At 55.5% G+C, this 27,787-nt stretch overlaps 1 protein-coding gene across 1 annotated transcript in view; it reads left to right on the top strand.

The window, feature by feature from the left end:
- The window catches only part of ZNF469 (zinc finger protein 469), an 83,470-nt gene extending 62,552 nt beyond the window's left edge, over positions 1-20,918 (top strand). The window contains exon 2 of the mRNA XM_019505411.1: positions 6,372-20,918. Within this exon, the coding sequence (XP_019360956.1) occupies positions 6,584-19,360 (12,777 nt within the window). The 5' untranslated portion in view covers positions 6,372-6,583 and the 3' untranslated portion in view covers positions 19,361-20,918. The remainder of the gene's footprint in view (positions 1-6,371) is intronic.
- Positions 20,919-27,787: the final 6,869 nt, after the last annotated feature.

Below are 27,787 nucleotides of genomic sequence, written 5' to 3'. Positions count from 1 at the left end.
TCTCAGGAAGCCGCACTTGCAAAGGTAGACCCCGAAGGTCAGGCCAGTGCTGTTATTGGCCAGCTTTTGTAAGCGGGGGCAGATGTTAGGCAAGGTTGGGGGCCCAAAATGCACTTGATGGCCTCATCCTGCGGGTCCCAGTCCTCACTGCATTTGCAGCACGGCTGAACCTGCAAGAAGCATTGCGCTTTCCTCAGCCTTGGTCATACCCCGTGGTCCAGCGTCTGGAGATGAGGACCCGGACATGTGTACGGCGCCCGCTCAGATTTGGCAGGCCCAGGTCGCTAGTACACACGAGCAGCAGGGAGGTGAAGGCTGGCTGAGCTGCTGCAGCATAGGGTTAGAAGAAGGGGTCACTTGGTTGTGTCTGTGTGCAGCCAGTTGTAGCAGATTTCTCCTTGCACAATCACCCGCTGCTCCTTCAAGCAACTCCAGGCCACAGGTCTCCCTAAAAGAGGACCTGCCTCTAGCATAGAGGATGGAGGCCAGGAGCTGCCTGCCCCGGGAGGCACCGGAGCATCTTGCACGACGTCCGTCCCAGGAGGGAGAGGGATTGTGGAGGATGCTCAGGAGCTGGGAGACTCGGGTTGTGAGCAGAGCGTGACTGCCTAGCTGGCCAGACAATCCAGAGGTGCTTTCCTAGGACTATTGCAATGGAAAGCCCAGCGTGGGCTGTGTATCGGTGCCGTTGGAAGCCAATCTGGCTTCATTTTGGACAGCATCTTTCAGCCAAGCTGCATCCCAAGATCTCTATGCAAGAAAAGACAATAGCATTGCTGTAGTAGCAAAGGTAGCAAGGTCTGGGAAAAGGATATATCTGCAAAAGAGCAGGGGCCTGGACCAGCATAAGTAGCAGACAGAGGCCATACACCAGCATAGGGCTGTAGATTAACCGCTTTAGGGAAACTTGGGTGGAAAATCAGGGGTAACGTGATACTGGTGTGAGTGCTGTGTGCCTGCTCCATGCAGAGTTACTGGCTCCTCTGCCCACTGGTGAAGATGAGGCACTGTAAAAGCACCGACCGCAGCAGCTACCCTGGGAGAGCGGGTTGTGTGTCCACGCCAGACACCTGTACACCTTGCAGCGGTGCACACAGTTATGCCAGTGTGCACCTGTTGTGCGTCCAGCCCTGGAGTCTGAGAGGCAGAGGATTGCAAGCTGGGTGATTGCAAAGAGCAGGGGCTTCCCTCCAACCCCCCCTCACCTCCTCTGCTTGGAGCTGAAACACAGAAACGATGCCCGAGTGATACCACAGCTACGAAATGAAATGCGCTGTAAAGAGGAAGTGGAAAAGAGCTGGGTTTCAGCTGCAAAAGAGCAAGCAAATGGGGCGGATGGTGGTAAGCAAGTTCTTCTCTTAGAAAACCTCTGCGTTGCCACTGAATTCTGCATTTCCAATCATGCTAGGATTGCACGAGTAGGTTGGAGCGGGCATCCCAAAAACAAGAGCAGCTTAACTGGGTGAGGCAGAGACAGCAAGGAGCACTGGCTGTTGTGCACGTGGGGAGTGAGGTGGGCAGCAATTCGGCAACCAGTTTGGGGTCAGAGAGAGGGGCTGAGCTGGAAATGAAACCCAGATCTCTAAGCTAGAGCCAGCTGCTGCGAATGGGGCCGGCTCTCCATCCCCGGTCCTGTGCAGTCACCGTGTTTCCAGAAGCCCTGGGGATCTCCATGCTTCATACCCGTGTGCATTTTTCTCGTGCGGACAATGGAGCAAGCCGGGGTTTCCCCCTTCTTTTAATGGGGACAAGTCCACGTGCCACCGGCTTTGCTGTTGTAGCAGCAGCACCTTTGACTCGGGAAGCTCGGGGGTCATTGATGCTGGCACGCGGCAATAACGCAACAGCTAACTCGGGCCCCGGCGATGCAAACGTTGGGACACGCAGCCGAGCCTTCCCTTCAAAAATGCCTCCTTTATGTGGCTGAATGAGCACGACTGTGATAATGTAACTAGCTCTGGCCGGGGTTATTTTATCTTGGCAAGGAGCCTTTGCAAATTTAAACAGCAGTAAACAGGCTTTACAGTTGTGGCTGGAGGCAGCATAAGTGGCGCATTGTTGTGAAAGTTAAACCCGGCGGGCCGAGGGATGGCGTGTTAACTTTGGCGTGCTCGCCGGGGGCAGGAGCGATGCAGCTCCGGCCGTATCAGTCTGGGATTCATTTCGCTTAGTGGAGTGTGAAACCACAGAGGAATATGAGCCTGTCAGCTGCTATTGGCAGCAGCTGGATTGATAGGCAGGTAGATAAACAGATGGATCAAAGAGCCAGGCCGTTGATAGCGAGGGGGGGACCGCCTCGGCGAATCCTCCCCTGGCCTCGCAGCCCATCCATTCTCCGCTCGCTGACAACCGAGGCACTGTGTCGTGAATGCCGTGGCCGGGCAAGGCTGATCTTTAAAGCCGGCTGCGCGCCGCTCGTGCTTTCCGATGCTGGCGGCATCTCCTGCCGCAGGAGCTGATGGCGCCTGGGACGTGCCCTGTATCACAGCTCCGGGCGTCAGCGTGGGGCGGACAGGATTTGGGTCTACAACAGCGTCGTCCTACCTGCAAGCCCCCTGGCTTGTGCCATGCCAGCGCCCTGCGCCCTTCCTCCGGGAGGTCTCGGCCTTCTGGGGGCATTGTCCTCCATCTGCCCTCGAAGGCGACAAGCTGGGAAAGAAGTTTTAGGGCATCTCCACGGTCTGGCAGGTGCCAGCAGGGGGGAAGCTGAGCTGGGATTCTCCGTGTGGGTTTTTATCCACGCCCAGATTTGGGAGGTAGCAGTGCTCCACAGCATGCACCCCTCGTCACGTGGGGGATGTAGTTCAAGCCCAGCCAGGTCTTTGCTGCAGCATCCTGGGCGTCCGAACCCCAAGACCTCCATGTAGGATGCCTGCCAATGGGTGTGGGTGAGAGGTCTGGGATGGAGGATGCTCGCCGCTTGTAGGGCCCCCCCTGCATTACGGGGGCTCTTTGGTTTGCAGGCTCTGAAAAGGCCCGTTTTAAAAGGCTAGGCCAATCCCCCTTGCTTCCGATAGGATTTAAAAAAGGAAAAAACACCTGGAAATCATTTGCTTCTACAAAACCTACGCTAGGAGTCAAAATGAGTAGCTGGTTGCCTTTTAAAAAGGTGTTTTGTTCCCGTTCGTTCGTCAGGGGCTGGACGTGCCGGTCGGCAATTTCGTGACTTGTTTGTAAGGACCTTGCTGCATGAAGACACGACTTGAGCCACCGGGACGGGACAGGAGGTGGCCCTACAACTTTGAAAGGGCAATCGCCCTGGATGGCAGCAAGGAAAAAGGCACTCGAGGGGGAAAGACTGCCAGCCAAACCCTGCTTTTAGCTCCCAGTGATAGCAGCTGGTCCGCTTGCGACGTAGAAGCAAACAGATGTGCCGTGTTTTCACTGCCCACCAGCACAAAAGGGCCTGTAAAAGCTGAGAGAAGCCCAGAGGAAGGCAGAAGGGATGTTTTTACCCAGCTCTACTCCAATCAGAAGCCGCTCCTGAAGCCCAGCGTGTTGATGCACGGTGGCAAAGGCTGCCGTCGAAGCAATGCCCTCTCCTGGGCAGAGGCTTTAATGACACGCAGGAGGAAAAGGGGCCGAGGCCCACACCGTGGCGTGGCTAGTTGGTGGGTGGGTTGGCCAGCTGCAGGGTCAGCTGCCTTTCCCCACCTGGGGCTGTGCCGCCCAGGCCACGTCCCGGTTTGCAAACCAGGTGGATCCATCCCGTGCTCCCGGTCCAAGAGCCTGTCGCGGGCGACGCTGGGAGAGCTGTGCGGTCATACGCGGCTGATCCGCTGTGGAGCCTCCTTAAACCGGGAGGTGGGAGGGAGTGCGACCCTCAGCCGAAGCCTGGTAAAAAGCAAAGGAATTGAATTAGATGCCTCCCGAAGCTGGGAGATCGGGGCCTCGTACCTCGGCAAAGACAGGAGACATCACATCCGGGCTCGAAACACCCTGTTGTTTCAAGGCCTTTCCTTCCTAGGCTCAGCGGTACCCTCCCAGGCATCTGCGGTGACCCCCAGACACATTTCCTGGTTGTGGGCCTGGTTATCATCCGCCACCTTCTTTGCCTATCTCTGACCACATCTCCGAGTGATGCGCTCCCTGGCTCCGGCGGTGGCGACTGTGGTTTTCAAGGGCTGGGGAGGGGGTGGCAATGCTACCGAGCTAGCTCGCTCTGGCGAGTCCGGGACGTCTCTTGGAAGATTGGGGTCACAGCTCCCAAGGTCCCATCCGCGTGGGCATGCTGTTTTAAAACATAGGGATGTAGGACTGGGAGGTGCAACCTGGTCCGTCCCATCCAGGCTTCCCTATTTTATTGTACAAAAAAACCCTAAAACTTGCCCCCTCCGACCTTGTCGCGTGACAGAGCCGCGAGAAAAACCGTGAGAGGGTGCGAAGTGGGGAGACGTGGGCACCGCAGATGCTGATGGCAGAGAAGTCATTAGATTTAAAGCTGTCAGGACTCACGGCAGAGGTGATATCTTTAATTAGACCAGCTAGATTTTTGCAAAAAGAAAATTCTTTAGTCGCAAGCTTCTGGGCTTTAGATTTAAAGTCCTTACTAGGTTTACATGCACTCAAGCTCCTCGCGACAGCCGGTCTTCACGGAGACCTGGATCTTGCAACGGTAAAACCAGCTTGGAAAGGCGAGTGTGGGCATGACCGGTGATGTGTCCATTGGGCACCACTGCCCGGCAGTCGCGTCAGTGCCTCGCTTTGCCCAGGGGCCGGTGCCTGCACCAGGGATCGTGGCGTGGCGGGCCTGCCGGGTTCCTAAAAGTCAATTTGCCTGGAGCTATAATTAGCAGAGCCCTGGAGAGGCAGGTCGCAGTGACACAGCTCGCTTCACTGCATGCGGCTGCTGCGATGGGAGCAGCGATAAGCTGTATTCCTCCCCTCCTCGCCTTGTTGCTGCAGGTGCCTGCTTTTAGCTCTGGTGTGCAGGGCAAGGTCAAAGCGGGCCAGCGCTTGGGTGGGGGGCACGCAGGAGGTGGTGGGGGTAGTGGGATCCCGGGGTTTGGGGGGGCATACTAAATGGTGCTTCTGATCATTAGAAATCCCTCGATCCCTTTTCACGAGAGTGGGGCTGGTCAAGGGGCAGCCAGATGTTGCAGTCGTTGCTTCCCGGGGCTTAGTGTTGCTGTGCTCTGTTAAGCAGCCGGCGCGTTCTCCCCCAGAGCCGGCTGCATTTCTGCAGCAGGTGTGAAATGCCTTCTGCAGGGAAGCATGGGTTTTACAAAGGCTTTAGGAAAAATGTCCCTGAGACATAAGCTGTCCTCCCAGCATGGCTAAAGGCAAGAAGGTGCTCGCTATAGCCGTGGCCAGAAATCTCTGCTATTCAAGAGCTCCCTACGGGGGATTTTTAAACGCTCCCCTCCGTTGTGTTTTCATGCCATGATCCAGCTAAACCAGATGTGGGGGAAACTGCTGTGTTTGGCAGCATCGGCTGTAGGTTCAGGGTGTGTTTTCATTGCACGAGGGAAGAGGAAGGGGATGGAGGGAGAGACTCACTGGCCTGGGATGGAGGATCCCCAGTTTCTAATCCTTTCTCCACCTGATTTGCTGGCAAAAGCAAGGAACTGTCCGGGCCTGTTCCCCCTCTGCATGCACCCTGGGCCCAAACCCGTCCTGCGGAAACCACCGCAGCTCCTGAAATGCTCCCGGCAGCCAGAATGTTTTTCTGAAATGCAATCTCGATGCAGATGCTCCAGCGAGTCCTCGCGGGTGCATTTGCGCAGGGAGCTGAGGTCACGTGGCTGGAAGTAAAAACCCCAAACCTCCCGCCACCAAGGGCCCAAGGGCAGGAGCCGGGAGAACAAAGTGAGGACCGGTGCCGTGCCAGAGAGAAGCCAAGGAGAGGAGCAGCGGTGGGGGAGCAGGGGGGAAGGCGGAAACTCCTTTCCAGGGCACCTTTCACAGCCAGGCAGAGCCCGTCCCTGACCGTCATTCCCAGTAATCCGTAGGTGGAGCTCTTCTGTCATCTTTTCCTGCTTAGCCTGCTAATCAGGGCCCAGAAATAGCTGCTGAGGGGAGAAATTTGCCGCCCTCAGCAAGTTTTGCAGAAGGTAAAATGCTCAGAGCCGCCTTTGAAGAGCCAGAAGTTTGAGGGGCTTCTGCAAAGAGGGGGGAGCGGCTCTTTCCCCCAGCCCCCTGCCCCCAGGAGACCCAAGCCCCTTTCTCCCCATCACGAGCTGTCCAGGGGTGACGTGTGACATCTTCCCTACACGAGGCCACCCTCTACCCTGGTTAAATGCCGATGAATGCAGGTAGCAATGCTTTGCACGGAGCCAGCCCCTTTCCCCCCACGTCCTTGGGCTCCGTGGCGTTAGGCAAGCCCTCATTTCCGTCCTCCCCGGTCTCACCGCGCTTTCTCTTTGTTGTAGGTCCCATCCTGAACGATGAGGCTCCCCGCAGCCGGCGTCCCCGCGCCCAGCCTGTCCAGCAGCCGGGATGGATGTGGGAGCAGGGTGCCACTGCCCTTTTAATCCAGCCTCCTCCTAACTGCCGGCGAACAAGGGGCCATGCCCGCGAAGGCAGCATCTAACCCCATGGAGCGAAGGGAAGCCAGCGCTTTCTAGCCCTGCCCCTCGGTATCATGACAGGGGAGACCCAGCATGCGTACGCCATCCCCGACACCGAGTCCAGCTCCAAAGACAAAGACTTTGTCTTCGAGCGCTACGGCGAGAAGGAGGCGCGGGAGTACGATGGCGGCTTGCCGGACAGCTCAGAGCTATGTTTGCACAGCGGGGCCGAGAGCGCGCCCCCCTTCCCCAGCGCCAAGGACAAGGAGCCCCACAGCCAGCGGGAAGCCGTGATCCGGCCGCAGCAGGCGGGCAAGATCGACTTCAAGTCCCTCCACAACAGGCCCGCGTTCGCCGGCGATGGCACCTGGGGCAGCGTCAAGGGGAGCCCGCAGTCTCCCCCGGGGAAAAGCCGAGCGCGGGAGAAGGGCCGGCGGTCTGGGAAGGGGGAGCGCGGCCACCACCAGCTCTACCGGCTCAGCATCGCCAACGCCCGGCCCAACCCCACCATCGGCATCGCCTACCCGCAGCAGAAGGTCATCCCGCCCAAGAAGCTCGAAGTCCCCCGAGGGCCCATCTCGGGAAGCTACCGCTTCCACGTGCCCAGCATCCCGGAGAGGGAGGCCGAGCTGCAGCAGGAGGACCTCGGCTTCAGCCGATGCTTCCCTGAGGCCTCCTCCAGCCTCACCGCCACCAGTTATACCTCACAGGCGACAACCACCGCACGCCAGAACCACGCCGCCAAGGGACAGTCGCCCGTGGGGGTCCCCCACAAAAGCCCCGGCGCCGGCGGGCAGTTACACTATTTAGACTTCCAGGCCAACGGGGTGAATTCGTGGCCATCCCCCGAAAAGATCTTTCCAGGCGCTACCTACGGCCTGTCTGCCCCGAAAGCCGGCGCGTTTCCCGAGAGCGGCAAGTCCGGCGCGCGCAGCCCGGGGCCCTTGCCTTTCCCCTATCCGTGCCAGCCGGTGCAGGACGCGGTGAAGGAGTCCTACCACAACGATGCGAGCAGCCAAGATTATATGGATGTTTCCCTGGCGGCAAACCAGGTGACTCATGGTGCTTTCAGCTTCCATTCCTCTTCCAGAGACTGGCAAGACGAGGCTCTGAGCAACGGCTCCTACGACAACGTGGTCCCGGAGGGCAGGGCGTACGGCCTGCCTTCTCAGCCCGCTCAGTTCCTGCCGTCGCAGGCGCCGGGGGTCCATCACCAGTCCCCGCTGCCTTGCTACAAGGGGAGGAATGAGCACTCCACTGACCTTAATGGTGCTATCTCTTCTTCTGGTGCTATCGACCAAAACCCAAGCACTTTCCAAGAAAGCCAAGTTGTTTTTCCGTCTAGTTTACACACTCCTACTATGCCAAAGCCGGTCAGTAAGAGGCAATGCACGTTGAAAGACGGTGTCCCCGGTCCGAGGATACTGGCCCCGGGTAGCTCTCTTAGAAGGAACATGCCACAAAACTCTGTCTCCCAAGTGCACTTTCAGAACAAAGTTTATTGCAGCTCCGCGGCCGGCGGCGTAAGCGCGGCGTCGGTGCCTTTCGAGAAAAGCATCCCCGCGACTGCTCAGCCCCACCCCAGGCTGCTGCAGGCCTGGGACGGAGCCAGCAAGGCCTTCCCTCCCCTGGACCCCAGTTCAGCACCTTATTCGAACCCCGTTGGAAACCAGTTCTCATTCGAGTGCCAATCCAGCCCGGAGCAAAGGCAGCACGTGCAAAAAAGCTCCCGGATGCCTTGGCAGCAAATCCACCTCACCTCCGCCGTGCCCAGCCAGAACCGCATCGAGCTCTCGAGGCAGATCACCAGCCAGAAGTTCCCGTTCCCGCTGGGCACCTCGGAGTGGCAAGGAGGGGGCAAAATCCAGAAGGGCCCCCCCTTGACCAGCGTCCCGGGGTACCACAGCAAAAAGCTGCTGCCCGGAGATGGCCTGAGGAGTGACGCCGGCCGGCAGCCGACAAACGCCTTCCCCTTCGAAGGCAGAAAGGAGGCCGGGTCCCCCGGGGGCGATGCGAGGAGCAAGGCGCTCTTCTACAGCCTGAAGCAAGCGGCGCCCGCCAGGAACCCCCCCGCCCTCGCCTTGGCGCTGCCGCCCCCCACCCTGGTGGGGGCTTCCCCGCACGAATCCCCGCTCCCGTCGCCCGTGCCCAACCCCGCGGGCGGCAGCACGTGCTCGTCCCTCTCGCCCATGTCCGCCAGCCCCGGCAACCCCAGCTTCGAGGACAGCCAGATGCCCCCCGCGCTGGCTCCGTCTCCCTTCTACCCCCACCCGTGCCACCCCAAGGATGTGCCCGCCCTCCACTACCAGCCCCCCGAGGCCGCCAAGTCCTTCCACTTCCCCGCGGACACCACCAAGGACGAGCCCCTGCTCAAATGCCTGCCCGAGGCCCCGTACCACAAAGCGGGCCTGGACGGCTTGGAGGGGGAGCCGCCACCGCCGCCGTACTTGTCCCATCACCTGCTGGCCAACTCGCTGAGCAGCGCCAGCCTGGACCAGCTGGACGTGCTGCTGACCTGCAAGCAGTGCGACCAAAACTACAGCAACCTCTCCTCCTTCCTGGAGCACCGGCAGTTCTGCGGCTCCCACGCCGTTTTCCAGGCGGAGACGAAGGACGGCGCCCGGGGCGCCGAGGGCAGGAAACCGCTCCTCCCCGACCCCGCGAAGCACCCCCAACCCGGGCTGGGGCTGCCGCTGGCCCCCGACGCCCACTCGCCCCTGCTGACTTTGAACAAGAACGTCGACTTCCTGTTGGACGGGGAGGCGAAGGACGACCCGCTGAAAGCCAACCTCTTCCACGGCCTCGCCGTCGCCGCCCCGCCGCTGACCGCTTCCGACCTGGAGATCGACGACGCCAAGCTGGACAGCCTCATCACAGAGGCGCTGAACGGCCTGGGGTACCAGTCCGACAACCCGGAGATCGACAGTAGCTTCATGGACGTCTTCGTGGATGAGGAGCTCACGTCGGCGAAGGCTGCCAGCAGCGGGGCGCCCTACAAGCCGAAGGACACCCCGGAGAGCAAGCAGAAACACCTGGGCGCCGAGGAGAAGCCGAAAACCGCCTATTACTACGAAGAGGATCGCCCCAGCGAAGAGGCGACCAAGAGCCGGACGTCGGGGAAGCAGCACGTTCATAAGGGGAGGCCGGCGGGGAGGTTTGCCAACCGTGGGGCCCAGAAGCTGGATCAGAGCCGGGGTGCCGATCAGGTCCCGGCGGGTAAAGCGGACAAGAGCGTCAAGCTGAGGGCGGGGAGGAAGGGCAGCGCCGAGTCTGCCGCCCCCACGACTGTCCCCAAACCCGGTGCGGAGAAGAAACAGTGCAGAAACGCCACCCAGGACCCCTGCGCGAAGAGCGATGCGCGGCCTAGCGCCCCCGGCCCGGCCACCGCCAGCAAGAGCGCCAAGCCGCCGCGCTTCTCCATGAAGGATGGGAAAAAGCGGAAGCTCAGGAGCGGGACTTGGAGCAAGGAGCTGATCCACAAGATCGTGCAGCAGAAGAACAAGCTGCACAAGCTGCACGTGAAGAGCAGTGCAAACATGCAGTTCTCCGTGGTCACCGAGAGGCTGCTGCCGGCCCCCCAGGACGGCCAGTTTGGGGAGTACGACTACATTTCGGACTCCGAGGACGATGGCGCGGAGTACGCTGCGCTGCCCGGCAGGAGGAAGCCGGGCTCGGGTTTTAACGGGAGACCCAAATGCAGCTTTAGCCGGAGGCGCTCGGGCAAGGAGAAGGAGCCAGCCTGGCTCTATAGCCAGAAGAGAGAGAGGCAGGCCCCAGGCAGCGAGGCCGGCAAGAAGGACGACTGCACGGCCAGAGCGCGCCGGAGAAGCAGCCGCTCCTCCACGGGCAGCCGCCGCAGCACGAGCCTGTCGAGCGAGACCAGCGCCAGCCCCCCTGGCACGGAGCAGGCAGATTCGGACGCTGAGAAGGGCAGCGCGCGGAGACGGCGGCGCTCAGAGAGTGGTGAGCACGCGGCACCGCTCCCTCCCAGCCCCTCCAACGCCAAGGCCCCCAAGAAGAGCCACAAAAGCAAGGGCGGCTTTTCCAGAGGGACCAGAAGGTTTGGCTCCGCCAAGTGTCCACCGACGGGCTCCGGGGCGGACGAGAGTCGCGAGTCAACCGTGTCTCCCACGGAGGGCGAAGAGCAGCAGGCTCGCGGCGAGGACGCTTCGAGCCAGAGCCCCCTCCCGCGTTACAGGAAGGATGACGCTGGAGAGGCAGCCAGCCACGCCGAGGAGACGGCACGAGCCGTGCCAGAGACGCCGGAGCCATCGGGCTTGGCAGCGGTCAGCCAGCGGGGCCCATTCGCTCCGTATAACGAGGATGCCCTCCAGTATCACTCGGAAGAATTGATCGCTGCACCCCACCTCGGTCACGAGGCCAGTCCCGGCACCGCGAGCTACTCCGAAACAGGCATCAAGTACCTAAAGGAGCACGGGCTTTGCGGCGACCGCTGTTACAGCAGGGACGGCGCCGGGATGATGCTAGCCGTCAAAGAACCGGGCACCTACGTGAACGCCGAGGAAGCCTTTTACAACCCAAAAGACCTGTCCGATCACTACGACACCAACCTCTTCTCAAAGCCACCGCCGCTGGGCTCTTCGCACATGGATGAGATGTACTTATGCCAGGCGGACATGAATGCCGGCTCGTTCGAACAGAAAGAGGCCGGTCTGTCTGCATACGCGGCGGAAAGTCAGCGGGCCAAAGTCTCCTCCCCTCTGAGCTTTGATTCCTCCTCAATTTTCGAAGAACTTCCCGTCGCCGAATTCGACGCCCCATTGTACAGCAGCGTGTCCGCGAGCAAGGACAGTTACGTGATGTTTGCCTGCGCCGGCAACCCGCCCGGCAAAGCGATGCCGTTTGAGCAGCAATACCCTCCGTTTCTGCAAGAGAAGGAGTGGGCTCTGATGGAGGACGTGCCCCCAATTTTGGCAGAAGACATCCCTCCATTTCATGGTCTTTCGGTGGAGAAGCCGTTAGCTAAGAAGTTTCCTGACGAGGGGACCGTAGCCGGCGGTCAAATGTCTTTGCCTCTGCCGGAGCGCGTCACTGATTACAACGTCCCGTTCATGAACAACGCGTCCGAGGACGAGCTGGAGATCAAGCGGCTGGTCACAGAACTGGAAAACCAGCTGCAAACCAACAAGCTGCATAAAGAGGCACCTGCCGTGCATCAGAAAGTGGAGCAACACATCGGGACGCAGCTGAGAGACGCCTCGGGCCAGTTTTCCCCTCTGCCCGTGGATCAGGAGATGAGCAATGAAAAGCGACTGTTCTTGGCAGACGGTCTCGGGAGCGCGGGCCTCCTTGCCCCGAAAGTCTGCGTCAGCGAGAGTCTAGGGACTGTGAAACCTGCTGCTCCGGACAGAGATGGCAGCTACGAGAGCCATCGGGATGCCTGGCCTTGCCCGGTTGAGTTCAGCTCTCTGGACTCAAGCATGTGCGCGCCAGCTTCTGACGACCCCATCCCCGTAGACCATTTCTGCCCCAAAGAGGCCTGCAGCCAGTTCCAGGAAGCCGAAATTCCCGAGGAAACGGACTCCAGAGAGACGGCGAGTGCAGTCCCCGACTCCTGCGTGCCCACGAAAATAGAGGCTCCAATTTACACAGAGCGGGTGATCAAAAGCCCTGCGATTAGTGATCTCTCATGCCCTAACACGCTAAAGGCAGCCGATCTGAGCGAGCAAGATATGTTGCCATCCCTGCCAAGCTCGCGTGGCCCTGAGGGCTTTCCTCTCCCAGGGAAAATGGAGGAAAGCTTTGATGACCCTCCCAAGCTGGGAACGTTTGGCAGCCACGCTGCAAACCTGAAATCGGAATTTGGGTTCCAAGAAGAGCGGGTCCCGGCCTTTTCCTCCCATCCCCAAAATGTCACGGACTCCCAAGAAAGCCCCTTGAGTAAGTCTAAGTCGGCATCGCCCGAAGGGCTGAAAAGCGCCGTGCATTTCGGCGGAGATGAGAGTGGGTCGGCACTGTTGGAAGAGACTGAAGAAAGCAAGGACCCGGCAGCCTACCCCTCCCCAGTGCCGTGCGACAAGGGTAGCGACCGCAAGGCGCTGTTGTTTGATATCCTGAGTTTGCCCAAAGAAGCTGAGCGTGGCACGGAGAAGGCTGGCACCCAAGAGACAGCAGCCAACCCCTTGCAGCAGCTCCAGCTGTTCGTGGCCCGGACAGTCAAGAACAACGAAGAGGAGTTGATGATGCCGTGCTTCCCAATGCTGCTCTCTGCCAGCCACCAACCCCCCGGCACCAGCCTCCAAGCTGAGCAGAAGGAGGAGAGCGTCAGCGGCACGGACAGCGAGGATGCGACATATTGTCACGTGCGTGTGGACGGGACGGTCCCCCTGGGAGAAGCAATAGGCATAGCTGCCGGCTCGGAAGAAAACAGGCATTTTTCCAGGGCGGGTGAACAGCTGGACCCGTTCCCCGAAGCCGCCTCCTACGCTCTAAAGCAATCCGCGTTCATGAACGAAGAGCTGCACAATAATGTAACGGAGCTGCAGCACTTAGCAAATGAATGTTCAGAGCCGGGCGACATTAATACCCGCCCAGATGGTGTTTCCCAAGAGCATAATAACCTCTCCCCACTCGGCTACTCGGCGCGAACCCCATCGCCAGGGCAGGGACAGAAATCGGATCAGATTGTGAAGGAGCAGGAGCAAGATAAAAACAAAGCAACCTTGGCATTTAAAAAACACAGGCAATCCTATTTAAGCCATAGATCATTTGAGAAAGAAACAGTAGGCAAGGCATTGCCAGAGACGCTAAACGTTGGCGATGCCGACTGCGGTCCTTGGTGCGACGGGGCCGGTCCAGAGGTGCAGCTGTCACGCGCTGCAAAGCGCAGCAGGAGAGGGTCCACCAGCAAGGTGGGACAGGAGCCACAGCCCCTTAGCCATGTGTCTCTGGCTCCTGCCAGCCCATTAAACCCTGCAGAAGATCTTCAGCGGGAAGATCATTTCCTGCGCGAAACGAATGTCTATTTGGTAAATGCTCAGATGCCGAAAGAAGGGGGTGGCACAAAAATGCAGGCCCTCGAAGCCTGTCACTATAAGGAGGACTCGCTGGGCGGTTTGCCTTTGCGGCCCAGCTTTTCTCACCAGAAATATTTGCAGAGCACCAGTACTGAAAATCTGGGCTTCTCCAGCTTCGGCACGCGGCTTCCAGAAGGGGATCAGTACGGCGCCTCGCTGCTGACTGCAGAGACTCAGTCGAGTTTATTTCTGGTGAAGCGGCGCCCCTCGGACCCCGAGAGCAACCCCATTTGCCATCCAGCCCAGAGTCCCGGGGTGCAAAGCAAATGGAAAGGCGCGCTCTTGTTTCCACCCACCCCGCAGCATTGTAATACTGCCGCCCCCGCACCACGGGAGCCCCTGGGAAGCATCCAGCGCTGCCTTGCTGAAGACCTAAATAACTTTCAGCAGCCTGAGAAAGAAGAGTTGGCAAGACCTCCTGCCCCACTGTGCCCCAACGACCTGGCAGCCGCCGCGTTGGACTTGGAGAGCCACCAGAAATTGCAGCTGAAGGACTGCGCTCTTTCCTGCTTTGACCGAAAAGACGTGGGTCAAGAGCCGAAGGAAGGCCCCAGTGCTGCCTTCCCGGGCCCCCGTTACAACGAGGGAAAAGCGAGTACGACGATGAAGTCTCAGCCCGCACCTCTGCGTGGTAGCCAGGCGGCACCAGAAACCAGCAATTACTCAGCAGAGCCCATGAATCTCTTGCAAATGAGAAAACAAGATGCTGAATCCAACTTAAGTCAAGAACAGGAGTTTGAAAAAGGCTGTCACGAGGGCCACAACCAGCGAAGCAAGCCAGAGACCTCATCCTCTGGCTTTGTTGTTCAGCAGGCGCCGACTGCTGCGAGCCCTGGCCTAAACACGATAGATCCTGGGCCTCTCGACGGAGGAGTCCAACACTTTTCAGAGACGAGAGCAGGAGACCATTGCAAGAGCCTGGATGGGAAAGAAGGGACGGCAGAAGGAGATGGGTCTGGAAGTGGTGGCGGAGCTGGCAGCTGCGTTCAAAATAGCACGGACCAAGAAGATGACGGTGATGTGTCGGACGCTCTCCCGAGTGCCTCCAGAAAGGAGCGTGTGAAAGAAAAGAAACAAAGTGGGCTCCAAGTCACCTGCGACATTTGCTCTGCCTCTTTCCGGTCCAAACCTGGCCTGACCAGGCACAAAGCAGTAAAGCATCGAATGAAAAATGACAGCACAGCAGTGCCGAGCAAAGTTTCCCGGCCCCGTTTAATTCCTCTGGACAAGGCATCGAGGCTCTCCAGGAAAGGCCCCAAGAAGGGTGCAAAGGATGCCGACAGAGAGAGAGCGGGTAACTCGCAGGTCCCCGCTGTTGCTGCTGCTGCGCTCGTGCCCAGGAAAGCGTATGCCAGTCCGGAGAAGGAGCCCAATGCGCAAATGCAAGAAGTCGTTAGCAGAGTGCTCAGTGACCTCAGTGTGGTCTCGCTGGGGATGTCCCAGGAGCTCCGGTGCACGGATATGCCGAGTAAAGACCCCAAGCCAAAATATCAGTGCACGGTGGTGGTAGAGGACTTGGGCATGGAGAAGCCCGACCCCAAGAAGCATCCCGGGAAGAGGGAGAAAGGCTGGAGGAGCCAAAGTAAAGATCCCGAAGGGTGCAGCAGCAATTCAGAGAGGAAACTCAGCAGAAAGGTGAGACGGAGGAAAGCCAAGACGTTTCCCAACAAGAGCGAAGCTGGCAGACTGTGCGCTTCGGAGAAGGACGCAAGGGATATCCCGTCCCAAGATGTTTTGGGAGCCAGACGGTCAAGGAAGCTGGAGGACATGGCTGAGGCAGGCGACCGCATCTCGGCAGAGGCATCGGACAGGCCTCGCTCGCCACAGCCCTCTCCCGCAGCAGAGCCGTGTCCTCGTGCAGCCGGGCCCTCAGAGGAGGTTGGTGAGGAGGCATCCTGTTCACAAGAGACAGCCTCCCGGGACACGGGTGAGCCGAGGAAGGCTCCGAATGGAAGTGAAGAGGCGCGGGCGGAAGAGAAATGGTCGACCCGCTTGGTGAAGCAAGTGGAGAAGGGGTTGAGTCAGGTTTGCAAAGAGCAGCGTGAGGATGGGGATGCCACAGTGGCGAAAGGGCCTGAGGCCACGGAGAGCTCCTTGGGAGAGGGCAGCCACGGGAAGTGGAGCAGTGCCTTGAAACATCCCTCCGGCCCAGCCACGCCGGACCGGCCCGCAGAAACTCGGGACGCCGCACCAGCCCCGAAGGATCCCGCTCCAGGAGGGCAGGAACATGCTTCGGACGGCAGCCCTTGTTCCTCCGCGCCCCGGCCCTGGGGACAAGGAGAGGCGCAGCCGAGCAAAGGGCACGGCACCAGTAGCGTGGCTGAGCCAGACCTGCAGAGCTTGTTCGACGACGACACCACGTTCTCCCAGCTCTTCCCCAGGGACGACCAGTTCACCCGGAGGAAGTGCACGCGTGTGTACGGGAAGCGGACGAAGAAACCCAAGCCCGTTAGCGAGGCGAACATCAAGCCAGTAGGCACCGAGGACCTCTTTAGCATCCGGCTGGCTTCTGACCTCAGCGAAACCAGCTCTTTCTGTGTCACCAGGGATGATCCTTGCGAATACGAAACCATCTCTATCGACGATGCCTTAATGCTCAATATGTGTCACAATAGCAAGCCCAAGGGGCACGATGCTGTCTCCAGCCCTTCGACAAATTTCACAGATTATAAGAGAGCCAGCCAAGAGAAGGAGGTGATTGACCTGGAAGAGGATAACGTGTTAACTTTCTTATGCCAAAACAACCGGATGGAAAACATTCCCAACTTGACCATTTGGGGAAGCCTCGACAAGGAGGTGGAAAGCGTTCCCGCTAACAAAATGCTGTTCAAGCCCCTGGTAGAGCCTGAAAATGAACGCTCGGCGGTGGAGACGAGCCCTGAGCCTCCAGACCTGGAAGAAGAACCCTACGATAGCAAGGCTAACGAGGACCCCAACTCACCTGGGTTTCATACAGTCGACATTGAGATGCTGAATGCCAAATTCAAGATGAGGGACGTGTGCTTTGTCAGCGCGGGCGAAGATAATCCTGTCCATCCAGATGACAGTGTGGTGAGCTTCAAGCAGAAGCCAGGCCAGCATAGCAAGCACAGCAAAAATAAGGTAGAAGATGGGAAAGCCGGGAAGAACCGAAGCGACTTAAATCTCAAGACCAAAGACAAACAGTATAAGTGCAAAGTGTGTTTCCAGTGGTTCCTCACCTTAGGAGAACTGGACTTCCACAAGCTCACCCATAACCCGTCCCCACCTCCCACCTGCTACATGTGCGTCCAGCGCAAATTCAGCTCGAGGGAGCAGCTGAGAGACCATTTAAAAGAGAAACACGCCAAGAACAAGGCGGGCCTGTGGGCCTGCGGCATGTGCCTGAAGGAGATCTCCGACGTCTGGATGTACAACGAGCACCTCCGCGAGCATGCCACTCAGTTCGCTCGGAAAGGGCAGGCCCAGAAATCGGTCATGGGTCTGCCCGCCTGCTTCAGCGAGGATAACGCTGCCGTCACCCATTTCCTGAATACCATCATGTACCGCAAACCCAGCAAGTCATCCAGGCACGTGGAGTCCAGCAGCAGCAAGCCCCCTGCTTGCAAAGAGAATAAAAGCCAAAGAGAGCAACCCCTGGAGCAAGAGGCCAAAGTAGTAAAGGACCTGGCAGAGATGAAACCACCCTCTTGCCCCTCCAGCTCTTCCAAAGCATCTTCCATCCCATCGCCAGAGCACATGCCTAAATGTGAGAGCGCTCCAAAGGCTGTGCCCATGCATCCCGACTGCAAGGACCCTTCCAGGGACTGCCATCACTGCGGGAAGCAGTTCCCCAAGCCCTTCAAGCTCCAGCGTCACTTAGTGGTGCACAGCTTGCAGAAGATCTACTTGTGCCATAAGTGCCCCATGTTCTACCAGGAAACCAAAGAGCTTCGCAACCACCTAGGCCACGAGCACGGCATCGTGGAGGAGCCGGAGATCAAGCACACCACGCTGTACGCGTGCGAGCTCTGTGCTGACGTCATGCACGTCATCAAGAAGTCCTTCATCTGCAGCATGTGCAACTACACCTTCTCCAAGAAAGAGCAGTACGACCGGCACATGGAAAAGCACCTGGCAGGGAGCAGTAAGACCTTCAAGTTCCGGGGGGTCATGAGGCCTGGCCTCCCCTCCAAGGATGGGAATGAGAAAATTAAAGAGGAAAGCTCTCCAAGGGAGGATGTGCCGCCGAGCAAGAAGAGGAAGGTGGCACACCATGGCAGCTTGTTTGCACGCAGCTCGCCTGTGCACCTGGACCACAACAGCGACCTGCAGCTAGGAGAGGACTCTTTAACACCGGCCAGCGAGCCCTTCCCTGCAGCCGCCGGCAGCCCTGAAGCACCGTTGCCCCAAGCCTCTGTGAAAACAGAAGACCTTGTGGGTGACTTCTCAGAGCTCCTGGCTGAAATGGAAAAATCTCCATTTGGTGCCCTCCCTCCACCTGCGTGCCTGTCCCCATCCAGGCCCCAAGCAATAGCGAGCGACCCAGAGCTCAGCCACATTGCTACGCTTTCCGTCGAGGACCTTGAGAAAGGTGCCTTTGATGGGAAACATTTCCTGGACTCCTCAGAGTTTAGCATGGACCTGACCGGTCTAGCTTGTAACCAGGCAGAAGACGAAAAGCGGTCTCCACCTCATCTCACTGAGAAGCATGGGCATGCAGACGTCCAAGAAAAAGCAACCCTGGGCAATAACGATGAAGATGTCATGAGGCTGTTGGACGACCCCAGCCCACAAGAAAGCCTTGCCAAAGAGACCCATTTCCTCAAGCTTGCTAAGAAGGTCCCAGAGCTCCCTGTGCCACGAGCAGAGGCTCCACAAGCCAAGGAAGCCAATAAACCCTTGCTGACCAACCTGAATGTGAATGACACAGCTCCCAAGGACAGTGCCCATCACTCCTTGCCTTTAAAGGACAAGACGGCATCCCCTGTCCTGAACAGGGCGGCTAAAGATTTGGCCTCTCAGAAGAAAACCATAGGCAGTCAAGTCAATGGCGAGGCTGCCTTGAATACCACCGGTGCTGGGGGCAACCCAGAGGAGGTACTGAAACCCTGCTCTCTAAAAGACAAAGCCATGCCCGAAACGGGCGCCTTTGCCAAAGACAGCGGTGCGAACACCAACATCAAAGAAATAGGAAGCAATCAAAACAAGCCTCTAAGCAACCAGCTCAAGGGTGAGCCGGTGAAGCACAGCCATTTGGAGGCAGGGAAGTCTTCAGACAAGCGGGCTCTGAACGGCACGGGCAAGCTTCACCCGAAGAAGCGAAAAGAGCACAAGTCTTTGAGTCACAAGGGCAGCTCGGCCTCCAGGGAGAACATCGAGGGAGACGGGAAGAAGAAGAAAGCCCGAACGCCAGGCCCGGGGAGAAGCGAGAGCGCCGGGGAGCTCAAACGAGGGGACTGGACTAGCAACGAGGCTTCGGCCCTGTCCCCTGGGAGGAGGGAAACGCACTGTAACAAACTGATTCCCAAGCCCCGCATGGTCGGTGTTGGGCACCAGCTGAAGAAGATGGTGCTCGACACTTACAACCAGAAGAAGGTGGAGATCCGCCAGACCAACGGGGACTTGAAACGCAAGAAGGACATCCTCGGAAAGACCTTCCACCACCTCCTGGCCAAAGGCCCCGGCACGTCCCTCCACGGCGCCATAGGCCGGCACAGAACTGTCCAAGGTGCTAAACCTGCTGACTCCCACAATTACAGGACAGCCGAATCCCAGAACAATCTGCTAAGCCAACTGTTTGGACAGAAATTAACTAGCTTTAAAATTCCTTTAAGACGAGATACTTCAGAGTAATTTATGAAAGTGACTTATGGTGAGCCGCAGCTGCTTTCATGGGGTTTGCAAGGGGGAAAAAAAAATTATCAAAGCATTAAATTCGTTTGTGTAGCGTGATTTTTCTGTCTAGCTTAAATGAACTTGCACTGCAGCCTCTGTGAAATAGTTTGCTTTGTGTCTACTAATCTACTTTAATTCACCTGATTTATCATGCAAATGCTACAACTTTGATGTTGCTGATGATTTCCATGAACTGAAATTGTAATCGCTTTGGGCAGACTGAATCGTCAAGAGCAATTGCTTTATTGCAGAAGTGCTGAGGTTATAAGGATACTTGCAAATCTCAGACCCTTTTGAGACTGTGTCTGTGTTATCTTTGTACAAAGTACTTGAAGAGATGAACTTCATTCCATAGACGTCTTATTCATAAGGTGCAGTACACTGTAGAAAGCAAATTTTTTTTTTTGTGAAGATTTTGCACAAATAATCCCATACAATTCATTTAATTGGGCGCTGGCCTAAGACACGATGCAATTAAAAATAATAATAAATTAAGAACCGAGTGCCCCATGTTTTGACAGCCACCCTTACGAATTTGTTTCTACATTGTCAAGAAAATGAGGAGTTAGGTTTTGTGCTGCGTGGGCAATTAGTGCATATCCGACGTTGCTGCCGTTATTTGACCACTGTAGATGATGCTTGTGGATGACCAGTGAGAATGCTAGGGACCTGCACCTTGACATTTGTGACAGACTCTTATTTTTATTTTTTATTTTTTTTTTAATATTTGCGCAACGACGAAACTGTGCCAACTTACCACACCAAAACGGTACTGTCCGAGGTACTTAACGGTATAACTTCTAAACTATCTTACTGTATTGAGTTAGTAGCTATATAGGTATCAGCTTTATACTATGCAGTTACTGGTGCTATTTTTATTTTTGTAATGTGAATACAGACTTCCTTGATTTAAGAATAAAAGGGAACAGTTAGGAAGTAGCGGTTACCTGTAAAACAAAAGCAGGAAAATAAAACTTTTTAAAGAAAAATCCTGTATGCTGGTACTCCATAGTGTTGCAAAGGTTACGTCACATGATCGAGCAGGTATACAACTGAACTTTTGAATCGGAAAGAAATCTCAGGTGCAAAGGATGACATGGAAGACAAATACTATTGAACACTCCCAAGTCAAGGAGGTAAAGATATGCACTGATGTGATATGAACAGTCAGAGTACTTTGCGTCTGTCCTGCAATTATTATTATTTTTTTAGATTTAAAAGGGAAAAAAAAAAGAAGAGGCTCTATCCTGTTAATATGTATCATTGCAATCCTTTGTATTGTATAGAACTATTGTAGGTAATTTACCTTGGTGCAATGTGTTGTGTCAAAAGTTTTTATTTTGATATTTTGTCAGAGAGCAGAGAGAGCGCAGGGATGGCCTTTTTATGATGTTGTATGTGTGCTATTAAAGTGCCTCTTTAATATTGTTAAATAAAGTATGAGATGAAAATATGGGGCCGTGCTGTAAAATCCTACCGAATTAATCTCAAATATATTCCAATATTTTCACAGAAATTCCCAGGCTGCGTGGAATTTGTCCGATGCTTTTTTTGTTTTTTCTTTCTCTGTTCTCCTTTCCCCTGCTGTGTACACATGCTCCCTTGCTCTCCCGGCTGGGGGGGCGAGGAATCGGATGGAGATTCGGGGGAACTTGTTCTCAGTTCCTGCTTCTTGGTGTGAACACAGGCCTCTTAATCTCTGCGTGCCTCAGTTATTTGTGTTGTTCTATTCTATTCTATTCTTATTATTCTATGGGGAGAATATTTTTCCTGTCTCCTGCCCCCATGTCTTTCTTTAGGTAGCTTCTATTTTTTTCCCAGCTTAGGGACAACGGTAACTGTGTGCGGGCGCGTGTGTTGTGTCTTTCCGCATACATCTCCAGGCACTGTGCAATCTTATGCGGGGGTCTACTGTCCCTATAAGACACACACTCATTTCCAAGCTGAAGTGGCTTCCATCCATCTGATAGATGTAAAGGGCTTCCATTACCCTTGTCTCCAATATTTTCATCCTCCCAAAAGCCCTTGGTTGTAGGGCTCTGCCATTATCCTACCAGGCTGGCTGTCTCCTGCTTCCTACATGATCTCTGGGGGTCTTTTCCAACCCTACTTCTCTATGACTCTGTCCCCCTTAACGCATAGGAACTGAGGCCCAGTGAGAGCTGAATGGCCTTGCCCAAGTCAAAGGGGCTGTCTGTGGTGGTTCAGAACCGGGGTTTTGCAGGCTCCGGTGCCCAAACCCCTTGCTCCTTCTTGCTTTCATGATGGGCTGGGAGAGTTGAAACGATGCCGGTCTCTGATTCTGGGTTCTCAAGACACCGCGGGCAGCAACAGGATTGTTCCTAGGGTGCCCGGGGGAAGTTGTCTGCAGTCACACGCTGAGGTCAGTGCCCGGGCTGGTTTCTGCAGGTCTCGTGGCTCCTGTCCTCAGGCTTTCTTGGCTGGGATGCACTGGGTTTGCAGGGAGGTTAGGGAAGATCACCACTGGGAGGAGGTTAGGGAAGATTTGCCCGGTGTGGGGAGGGGCCTGCCCCACCGAGACCTTCCTGCACCATGTCAGAGAGGCCAGCAATGAGTGGCATTATGGATTAGCTGCAAAATTTTCTCTCACCTCCCAAAAGGAATCAGCGTGGCCTTGGAGCATAGCTCTAGCTGCAGAGGTTTTGCCTAAGCCTGGCTGAGAAAGGCCTGCTCTTGTCCTGAAAGGCAAAGGTCAGGTGAGTCGCTCCTCTTGAGACAGAGGATGAAAGACTTAGCCTCACTTGGGAGCTTAGGGGCCTAACCATGGGATGAAAGTGTTTTATTCTTATGGCTTTAGCGCTTCTGAGTCTTCCTGCCTCCTTCCCTTCCAGTCAATGACCCACAACCAAGGTGATTATATGATTGCATGATATGGCATTGCTACGGCAGTCTCTGCACCTGATCATGGGCCATGGGATCCGTGTTGCAACAGGAAGCTCTTCTAGGGGTGAAGTGTCTTGTGCAGAGGATCAGTCAACAATTTGGCTACTTCACTGTAGACTATAATGCCCCCAGAAATGGCAGGTGCTTTAGGAGAAATCTCCCATCTGTGCATAAAAATAGGAGAGGGGTAGAGGAAGTTTCTGCCTGACCCTCAGCAGGTTTCCAGTTCATGCCCTGAAGCATGAGGATTTGGGTATGCCTCGTCCATCCCGCACAAGGCCAACCAGCCGCAAGAGCACAAATGAACGTCTGTCCCGTGTTTTTTCCTCTTCGCGCTGTGCTGCATTTGTAGTCACCCCAGGAAGTTTAAATGGAGTGAGAAATTGTAGCTCTGTGTGGGAGCTGTGTCAGGGGCAGCAAAGTCCTGGAGTGGAGAGAGACGGCTCGGTAATCCCAGACCAGTCCACTGCACAAAGACACGCGTGAGTGCATGTGTGCATACATCAAATGAGGCGATGCGTTGGAGATGTACACTCCTTCCTGCGGCCGTGCTCACATAAATGTCTTCTTTTTGTCTCCATTCTGTCTGGAAGCAGGTCACCAGGGCTGGACACAGGCCAGGGGGCCCCAAAATGGTCATTTTTATTATTATTATTATCATTATCTCTGGAGAAGGGGAACCTGATACTAAAAGTTTGCCCGAGGCAAGGTACGGTGCTGCAGGTTACGCATTGGATAACAATGTCTCTCTTCCTATCCGTGTTATATTCATGGCTTTTTCATCTCAAATGCTACCTTGTTCCCGCCAAGAGGGAAGAGCAGTACCTGGTTTCTCGAACTGGTAACTTCAAACTCATCACACATTGAAAGAAGGGAGAATGCAAGAGGTGCTGGCCTGGCACACCATCCCTACCTACGGAAGAAAAGTCATCACACCACCTCCTTGGTGATCAGAAAAGACAATGCTGTTGCAATATTGGACTTTGGAGGACCTCAGCCTCTTCAGGAGAGTTTGGGATCCCTATACCTCAGTTAACACAAGGCCACCACAAAATAGGTCTGTAACCAGTGACCTGAAGGAGCAAAGGGGACTCGACAAGAACCCCTTTAAGCTGCCTAGCTAGGCAAAGACCAAGGTATGGGCTTGCTGCTATGATATTATAGTCACTTCATTGCTGCAGCAAGCAAGCCACCCCCATGTAGGGACTGCAAGCATCACCAGAAATCACGCAGCCATGTGAGTGAGGAGCGAACCTGCTGTGCACATCCCAGGCTGTGCCCCTGAAGTCAAGCAAGCAAGGAGAACTGCTGCTCACCTCTTGCATGGCAGCTATGTCGTAGCCAGCAGGAACTGGTGCACATAGCAAATGAACTCGTGCACGGTTAGAAAGAGGCTGGAGGACTCTCCACTGCTTGACATCTTCACACTAGGACTAAATGTCTTGGTAGGTAGTCAGAGTAGCTAATTGTAACTCGCTCTTCCAGATCTGTGCTTGCTTTGCTTGCCAGATGTGCTGCCTGATTGCAATGAGAATCCTACTTCACAGCTCCAGGAAGCAGATACTCGCCTCTCCTGGCTGTCAAAGCAAGTAGAGACCCACCACAACTATTCCTAAAATGAAGGAGTCAACCCTCTTTTGAAACATGCACTTGATCCACAGCTCTTCAGGCATTTCTCTCCTCTCAGTCAGTCTAGTGTCATTCACTGAGCACGTCTACATGTGCACATGCACTGCGCAGCAACTGAAATTACTGCACAGTACGGGCGCATGTCTACATGTGCACACCCATACTGCACAGTAAATATGGTGACTTGTGCCAACCTATGAACTCTTTCCTGTCCAAGTGCAAGGGGCCTAGACCCAATGATCTTGTAAGGTCCCTGCCAGCCCCTAACATCTATGAATCTATGACTTGAGTGCAAATTTGATACCTGCATCATGCAGGTATCAATTTTATGCCCGATTAGTTACTGCGCAGTAATGCACGTGTAGACGCCTTAATGTGCAGTACCACCGTGTGTGTGGACTGGCTTGGGGCTAACTTTAGAGCCAAGTTAGTCCACACACAGCTTTAATGCCTGCACATGTAGACACCGGCCTATTCCCACTTACTGCACAGTAAATTTAAGCCAGTGTAAATGCACATGTAGACACGCCCACTGTGTCTGGGGAAGAAAGTCACAGCAATAGCTCCAGCAGAATGGGACCCTCTGCCATGAAGTGGGTGGCTGTGAGCCCATCACCTCTATGCTTTGAGCATACATACATCCTATCTCCATGCATGGGTCTGTAGGAGCTCTGCATTTCCTTAGAGCAGCACAGCTCACAAAGTTCAGGGTTAAATAGCCCCCATGCTCATTCCAGCGAGGGTTGGCTGTGGATGGAGTTCAGAGGCTGAGCACTTCTGGTGGGCAAAGCACAGCATCCCCACCATAGTCATTTCAGAGAGGAAAGGAAGAGAGAAGGGAAAAGACCCAGACATGGACATCTCACAGAGCAGTGGGGACAGGCCAGACGATTCAGGAAGTCCAGTGGGGACTTTGCATGGCAGCAGCACTTGCCTGGCAATGCAAAATCCAAAATCAAGATTCATTTCAATAGTGTCTAGATTTGGGGCTGGACTAGCAGGAGGGCAGCAGACCAAGACTGCAGTGCACTGGCAGTGCTGGGAGGGTGACTGGCATAGCAGGGGCCAGCTACAGCTTGGAAATAAGGTGCATTAGTGATCTCTGCAGGTCAGGGGGGTGGCGTGACTTAGTCCAGGCACCACAAGTCGAGGAGAAGACCCCCCCGCTCTATCGCTGTAGCCATTGCGCTATGATGCCCATGGCCTTATAGAGCCAAAAAGCCCTGAAAGCTAAGCACTTAGTGCCCTTTGCTGTGCCAAGGGGCACAGCTTGGGTGGTGGGATTTAAGGCAACGCTGGCTTGCTGATATTTCAGCCTCTTGGCATGATTGCTGCCCTCCGTCCCAGTGAGGTCCAGCAGGCACCAGGCCGCTGACCCCCATTCCCAGTATGAATCGGCGCCTCCACCAGTTGCTTGGCTGTGGAGGAAGAGGGCACCACACACGCGCATGTCATTTAACCGGTTGTACTTTTGTCCGACTGCTGACCGTGCTTGTAACTATGGTATTTGTAGGACGCGTAATGAAACCAGAGTCATGGGAAACCTCATTGCACCATCTGTTGGGGTTAAGTCGTGGATTCTCCATCTCTTGAAGTCTTATTTGGAGGAGGCGCTTTTGCTAAACACGTCATTGGATTCGGTGGCAATTTATCCTCAGATAATGCCGAAGATAAGCCTAGAAGAACGATGTCTTTTCTGGGCTTCAAATCCATGGACTGTTTCCTGGAAGGTAAGGAGACACCACCAATATTTTTCCTGGCTTACGAGGTTTTAGCAACATGCAGACAAGGTTTTACCGCATTTCCCAGCCTAGAAGGCAATGAAGTGAAGGAAGGAGGGGGGCACATTCGGCACAGTTTGGCCAGTGTGGGTTTGTCCTCGAGGTGACCTCTACATGTGCAGTGCTGAGGTCTGAAGGTGCCAGGGAGCTGACACAAAGCGTTAGCATATTATATTCTTTAATTACTGTTGCAATCATAACATTTTAACGCTGTCAATGAGAGATAGCTCATAACCGCAGGCTAGAATCCGTGCCACTTGGGGCTTGTAACTAAAACTGCAGGATTAATTTGATTAATTGATAGAATTATTTTCCAAACTACTCTTTTGTTTATGAAGGCTTAAAATGCTTGCCGCCTGTACCCTCCTGGTGTGTTGCAGAGTGGAGATAAAGCCGACTGAAAATAATTAGTATGGCTTAATTTAGGGGGGGAAATAACCTCAAAAGAATTTTGCAGAAAATTTAAAGCAGCACATTTTACTTTGTTTTGGCAGGAAATATTATGGAGTTGGAAATGGGACTTTTATGCCTCATCTCTGCTATATTTCACCGGAGCTACGTGCCTCCTAGGGAGAGGGATATTTCATTCCTCTGGGCGCGCACATCTTTCTTCCAGATCCATAATGCTAATACCTGGACACCAGTTCTGCTCAAAGCAACAGGTTTTGCTGCAGGGTAGGAAAGCAGCCAGGTTTTAGCTTCTCAGTCCTAGGGAACATCTTTCTCAGGCTCTTTCAAGCCAGCTTTTCTGGGTGGTCCCCTCTTCCATGTCAACCCCTGCAGAGTAGGGGTTGCTTCTCAACCCGTTAGATAAAGGCACGTTACTGCTACCAGGGTCCCCACTCCTGCTAGGGGACAGCACAGGTCTTCCCTCTTCCTGGGTCTCCTAAGAAGATCGGTTTTGGGAGCTGGTTGGGAGAAAGGTTGTTGGGTCTCCATCCGTTTATAAGGACAGGTGGCACAAACACGGGGCTGGTTCAGATGGGGCTGATCCTGCCTTGAGCAAAGGCTGCGCTAGATGTGAGCTCTTGAGGACACCCCTTCCCCCTATTCTCTATGATCCTATCATTTCTTATTGGTTAAGAAGACCAACGTTGGCCCCACTAGCTCTGCCCCGGGGACATGCACTCTGGTTGGGGTGAACGCAGCACGGTCCAGCAGCTTGCCCTCAATAAGTCCTTGAGCTCCCAAAAGCCAAGGGGGGACTTGGAGAGACCTGCCCAGAGCAGACAGAGATGCCACCACGTAGGCAGGTGCGTGCTTCAGCTCTTGTTCCCGTTATAGAGGCTCTTCGAGTGGTAGTTTTTGCTGCAAGGGAAGCCACTTTTCGGGACAAAGTGATTCAAAGGGATGCCAAAACACTGTTTAAGGCCAAATGGCCAGCTGGGAATCAGGCCCTATTGCTGCCAATGGAGCAAGGTTGATTTTGGTGGGATTGCATGGGTAGCCATGGGCTGACTTTGGTCCCAAGCCTTTCCTTGGGTCCTACACAGGCCAGCTCTATGGGGGACGTATGATGTGCCCCTCAGAGGGCCTTAGCCCTGCTGCCCTGCAAAGGAGAGGTCTCCTTCTAGTTCGAGTGATGGATGCCTCTGTATAGGCTAATCCCACATTGGCCCCGTCTTAGCTGCGTGAGCCTGACCTTGTGCCGGTGGCTGCAGTGGGTGATTTCGCTGCAGCGTGTCATTTGGAGCAAACCGGATTCCTCTTAATGGCTCTAGACACAAGTCCCCCCCCGCCAATGCCACTGCATCCCATCTCCATTATCTCTGCCCTCCACATCCCCCCCCGTGAAGCTCTCACCCCCAGCTCCCGGGGACGGCGCACCCCTCGGCAGCAAGTCGCCCGCGGCTCCGCATCACGGCCACAGGGAAGGGAGAATTTGCCGCCGGTCCTTTCCCCTTTGGCCGTCAAACACATGCAATTTGCTTCTTCGTCTCTTCTGATCTTTGCAACCTGAACACCCCCCCACCCCACCCCACTCCCCAATTTCAGTGCTGGTGACAGGGAACGGCTGGCGCATGCCAAGCAGGTCTCCTGCCGAGCGGGTGATCTTCGCAGATCTGAGCTC

The sequence above is a fragment of the Gavialis gangeticus genome, unplaced genomic scaffold, assembly GCF_001723915.1.
Source record: "Gavialis gangeticus isolate Ggan-Ray unplaced genomic scaffold, GavGan_comp1, whole genome shotgun sequence".
Lineage (NCBI taxonomy): Eukaryota > Metazoa > Chordata > Crocodylia > Gavialidae > Gavialis > Gavialis gangeticus.
The sequence above is the reverse complement of the archived record's forward strand: the minus strand, read 5'-3'. Positions and strand labels throughout refer to the sequence as shown.